This window comes from Hibiscus syriacus, unplaced genomic scaffold (genome assembly GCF_006381635.1).
Source record: "Hibiscus syriacus cultivar Baekdansim isolate YM2019G1 unplaced genomic scaffold, ASM638163v2 tig00116958_pilon, whole genome shotgun sequence".
Classification (NCBI taxonomy): domain Eukaryota; kingdom Viridiplantae; phylum Streptophyta; class Magnoliopsida; order Malvales; family Malvaceae; genus Hibiscus; species Hibiscus syriacus.
This window is the reverse complement of record NW_024063484.1, coordinates 669021-674911: the sequence shown is the minus strand read 5'-3', so window position 1 is coordinate 674911 and position 5891 is coordinate 669021. Positions and strand designations below refer to the sequence as shown.

At 32.0% G+C, this 5891-nt stretch overlaps 1 protein-coding gene across 1 annotated transcript; it reads left to right on the top strand.

Annotated features, from left to right (window-relative positions):
- Positions 1-4889: 4889 nt before the first annotated feature.
- On the top strand, positions 4890-5573 carry LOC120189455 (protein DMP2-like). The gene has a single exon (XM_039192739.1). It carries the CDS (start codon positions 4953-4955, stop codon positions 5499-5501), a length of 549 nt encoding a protein of 182 aa, XP_039048670.1. The 5' UTR covers positions 4890-4952; the 3' UTR covers positions 5502-5573.
- Positions 5574-5891: the final 318 nt, after the last annotated feature.

Here is a 5891-nt window from a genome sequence, read left to right as displayed (position 1 = left end):
ATTAGAAAAACAACATACTTAATATTTTATCAGATCAGAAGTTTTCACTATTTTGTTGACATGTACACATTTTAAGACACTCTAGACTTCGGTTTATGCCAAGCATCGACTAAACCATAGCTATGATACCATTAAATGTCACACCCCCAACCCGCACCTTTCCCGGATTCGAGTTTGAGGTGTCACATTTACTTTTCAACTTTGACACTTAATGAAAATAAAGGAAAATTTGAACTTTCATTACCATAACAGATGTTGACTTACAAAAGTTTGACCAAGACAATACAAAATCGATCAGAGCATTAATAACTAACACATTTCTTACATGCCAACACACTATACATAACAAAATACATATTTTTTCAATTATTTCTGATCTGATCTTGTAGTAGTGATATTGTCCTTACCACTCCTATTTCGGCTCTTCCTGATTCTTGGTACCTACGTGTAAATCACTTACATGCTAAGTCATAGACTTAGTGAGGCATAATATAAATATATAGATATAACAATGAATTCTTGAACATTCATTCTTACCATTTAATCATGACATTTCAACTTGCATTCATCTATTACACAATAACATATATGATTATGACATGCACTTATGAAACTTATATTCTTACGTCGGTTTCACTTTAATTTATCTTTGGATTGCCCATGTACATTAATGACAACATGAGGTATATGAGTACACTGAGGTTGTGCACAATGCTGTCACCACATCTTGAATAATTCCCACTAGGGGCACTGAATATTTGTCCCGAATGACCACTATGTCTCGAATGACCACTGATAATCCCTCGACTCTTGGCATGCCAATTATACCTACAGTTCTCATATTAAATAACATGGGCTTAAATATTAATACATTTCTCATTTCATATATCTTTAATCTCTTTTCATATAAATACTTAATTTACTTGACATGCATACATATGATCACTTCCATTATTTCACTTACCTGGATTTATTCTCGTATCATTGAATTCATTCGTATAATTACATATTAAAGCATAGATGAATTATGCATAAAATCACTATAACAATAATAATATATATATGCATGTACATGAATGTAAAATCATAAATTCAATTATAAGAGATAAACTTATCGCAAGTCTTATCTCCATACAACTCTACCGAGGATATGCACTCACCTTAACTTTACTTGCTTTGACTTGATCCTACTTCTTTGATTGTTCCGGAACAAGATTACGTTTTATATCTACATAGTAATACATTGATACATATCAATATACTAATTAATTTATTATTATCTATCACTTCTTAGACTAAAAGGAAGACTACTTTCATCTCTTAAACAAGGTAGGTATCGATGCACTCTATAGTGTATCGATGCATCCCTTAATGTGTGCATCGATGCACTACCTATGCATCAGTGCACAAATCGCATTCGATGTTTTCATCTTAAGGGGTGTATCGATGCACTCCCTATACATCGATGCACTAATTGCATTTGATGTTTTTATTCCGTTGAGAGTGCATCGGTATACATTAAATGTATATCGATGCACACAACCCATAAATTACATTTTGAGCTCAAAATCACTTCAATTTCAGCTCAACACTTCATATTTCACCTCCTTTAATATTCTTAACTTTCATACACATACTTACACTCATTTCTACTTAATAATCACTTCTTTAACCTCAAAATCCTATCCTTTATATGGCATTCAAGAATCATACGCAAATATCAACATGTTCTAAATCTCATTCTAATACTTCATATTCCTCATTTAGATTGATGACAAGTCAAATCTAACTTCCAATTTTAATTATGAACTTTATTTCAAAATTTCATTCAAAAACTCCTAATCTTTAATTCTTCCTACACCCTTCATCTTGTTATTTTAAAGCAAATTAAACTTTCCTTAAGCTTAATTAACATCTAATGATCAAAACCAAACTTAAATTTCAGATAATAATCAGCTCATGAGAGATCTCACCTTTGCTTTGAGTCTTCATGTGTGGAGAAAAAAATAGAAGAAGAGAACTCTGGAAGCTTACTTTTGCTTCTTTCACATCCATGTGTGGCCAATATATAACCATTCTTCAATTTAATTATTTTACTATCAAAATGACCATTTTGTCCTTCTATTCCTTCTTCTTTGAAATTTGATCCTACACAACATTTTTCATATCAGTCATTGAGCTATTCAATTATTCTACTTTAATCACCAAATTCTGAAACTTTACAATTTAGTCACTAACCCGGTATTGAGAATGTTACATGTCAGTTGGAAGATTCCCATAGTGAAGATGTTCCCCTTGACGGTGAGGATGACATATCTCGAAATCAACAGCATAAGATAGTTAGCGACGACGAATGAAGGAGTTTTACTTTGAAGGAGCTGAGAAATTTTTTCGAGATCTACAAGAAACGATAACGATTTGGGGAAACGGACTTCACATATATGATCAAGAGGTCGAAGCGAGTCAATTGGTGAAGTTTGGTCTTGATCGGTGACCAACGTTGGTGGTCGGCGGGGTGGTCACCGATGACCGATCAATGAAGATACCTGAAAATCTTGGGGATTGAATATTTAAAAAATATTTTAATATTTATTTTTTTAAATAAATTCCATTTCAATAATTCTATCTAAGGTGGAAACAACTATCATCCACATAAGCAGAAACTAATGGTTATATTATTCAAAACAGTCAACGATATAAAATGATGTAATTAAACAACTTCGAGAGCTAAATTGATACAAAAGTACGATAGGAGTGAAATTGATAAATTATGTCTACCACAAGGGCAACAGTGACCCTTAAGCCATTATTTTATTATTATAATCATTATTACTATTATAAATAAATAAAACCAATTTTAAATACCAAATGTCCCAATTACAAACCCAACATGAACCCAAATACAATTCTAAACCCTAAGCCCAAATGACATAATCCAATCAGCCCATATCGTTTAAAGAAACCCTAGCTAGAACCAAGAAACTATAGTTGTCGCCTGCCTCCTCAGATTCCGGTGGTCTTAACAGCACTTTAGTGGTCTCCTTTCCAAGACAGCAGCCAGCAAGCCCCTTTCTTTCCATAACAACATTAGCAACAGTGGTCCTCATTCGATTCAAACCCCATCAATCGACCCATGCACCTCCACGCCAGCAACAAACATGCATAAGAAAACAAAGAAGAACGAGTTGTAATCTTAAAATTCTTGAATATTAACCAGAAATTTAACATTTTATAACTTATCAAATATTCTCAGTAGTCGAAAAGAGTGTTATTCTCTCTTGAAGTCTTGGGTTCTAGCAGGGTGTGTATGCATATTGTTAGTGGTTAAATATTTTTCTCAACAAATACTATATTATAATCACCCAAACTATTAAAAATTTGAAATTTTTTAAAAGTTATTACTATTAGTGTGATTTTTATTGTGTTCTCATGACAACAAAAGCAGTTTAAGTGATATTTATTGTTATGAAAAAATACGAGTAGGTTTTTTTTGACAACAAAAATACTAGTAGTTTATTAGCTTCATTAAAACTTTTGTGAATTTTTGGTTTATATTTATTTGTTTTAAACTTTAAACGCATTGAAAAGTATCATGGATAATTGTAAAAAAATTATGACTTGATTATTGAAATTTATTTCATGTACTTATTTTGTAGTAGTCTTAAATATAATTATATTATACATTCATTTATCAAATACTAATATTAGTCATTAATGCACAAACTAAGTGACTTCGGTAGTAAATAAATTGTTATTCTTTGAGATCTCAAACTCGAGCACTATGAATACCCGAGTCTGAACATTCAATGTCAAACGATTGAGTATTCTTTGAACATATATTACTTTATACTTATCTTAAATTAATAAAAAATATTAGTAATTATTTTACCTAATTTTTTCCTAGATGTTTTATTTTTTAAATTTGACTTAGCAATCAAAATTTTTCGGTTTAATTTTTGTTGGGAGTGATTAAAAATTTTAAATTTTGATATGGGGACGGATGTAAGGTTTTGTGTTTATGGTAAGAATCTTAAAAAATTATTAAAAATTTATGGGTGAGAAATTACAAAATTTTATAAGGTTCTGTGATTGCGGCTAAGTCAGCCTGAAAACAACCCAAGCAAAGATGCTTAGATTCTCAACGGAAGCAAAGAACAAGAGAACTATCACAAAAGAAAGACAAGAGAACTTTGAGAGAATGCTATGTGATTTTTCAAAATGAAGTGAGTACAAATAAGTAGGAGAGACCTCTATTTATAGTGGAAGCTCCCCTCAATGCACGGCTAAGATCTAAGTACATCGACAGCCTAGATCGAATATAATCTCCTAAATCCCACCAATCAAGGGATTGTGATTACAAAATATTCTCTTAATTAAGGAAACTCTATCGAACTAATTATATGTTGTCTTAGATAAAAGATTACAAAGTTTATGACCGAGAATCCTTAACTAACATCCCTTTATCCATCCTACTTATAACTAAATTAAATATTTTTTTTTAAATCTTAATAGTCGGTAATTAGTGGGATAAATTTACCATGGGTGATTCGATCGAGTTAGGTTGACTCGAATATTTTTTTTAATTATTCGAGTTGATGAGTTTTATTTTATTAAAATTAAATCAAATTCAAAATATTTAATTTTTTCAAATAGAGTTGAATTTTCTACCCTTATAACTTACCTGGTTCTTCTTGTCGTGTGAAATTGTTTGAAGTAGAGAGAAGATGGACCTAAAAGAGAGTTGGAGGTTGAAGTAGAGAGAGAGGGAAAGGTTTCGAAGAGTGAAAGCAAAATCATTCTACTTGGTCACTACACTAATTTTACGTACAAGCATCCCTCTCTAACTTCCCTCCACAAACTTGTCTTTATAAATACTCAAACTTTGCCAAAAATATTCACCCACACCCCTCATTTTCTTCTTCTAATTTTCTAACCTTTTTTCAATTCCAAAAATGGCTAATTCCAACACTTCTTCCTCCTCAATCTCAGGCAAAACATTTTCCGGTTTCGGCAACTTCGTCAAGCTCCTCCCGACGGCGACCGTCTTCATCTTCCAGTTCCTCAACCCTGTCTTGACCAACAATGGACAGTGCAGCCCTGTGAACAAGGTCTTCACCAGCATCCTCATTTCCCTTTGTGGCTTCTCTTGTGCTTTCTCTTGTTTCACCGATAGTTACAAAGGCACCGATGGCTTAGTTCAGTACGGTATCGCTACCGTTAAAGGTCTCTGGCTGTTTTCGGGTTCGGGATCGGTTAACTTGTCAACGTACAAACTGAGGATTGGTGACTTTATTCATGCCTTTTTTTCAATCATTGTCTTTGCTGCCTTGTCTTTGTTGGATATCAACACCGTACGATGTTTTTATCCGTCTTTTGAATCGACCGATAAGGCTTTGCTCGTGAGTTTGCCGCCGGTTATCGGAGTGATTTCCGGTACCGTTTTCATGGCTTTCCCTAACAGCCGCCATGGTATAGGGTACCCTCCGAGTGAGTCCTCCTAGTTTGTCTTCGGACATGAATTTATGAACAAAATAATTGGTTAAAGATTGCTAGACAAAAATTTTATTTATCCATTTTTTGGATTAAATGTTTGATTAAATTAACAAAAAAGATTAAAGGATATCAAGTGTAGAGTATCATCATTGAATCATAGTTTGTTTAGGTTTGTTGTTTATGATTTTTGTAAATTTGATAATTGAAATTATATTTTCTGAATTTTATATTATAATGTTTGTTAAGATTACAATTAAGTTATATATATATATATATATATAATAGAAGCCACTAGTGTTATTAAAAAGTGAATATTCAAGATTAGAATAAAAGTTTACAATTAGTATCGTAAATTAAATATATAATTTGAACATTTTTCTAACATTAAAACTAAGTAC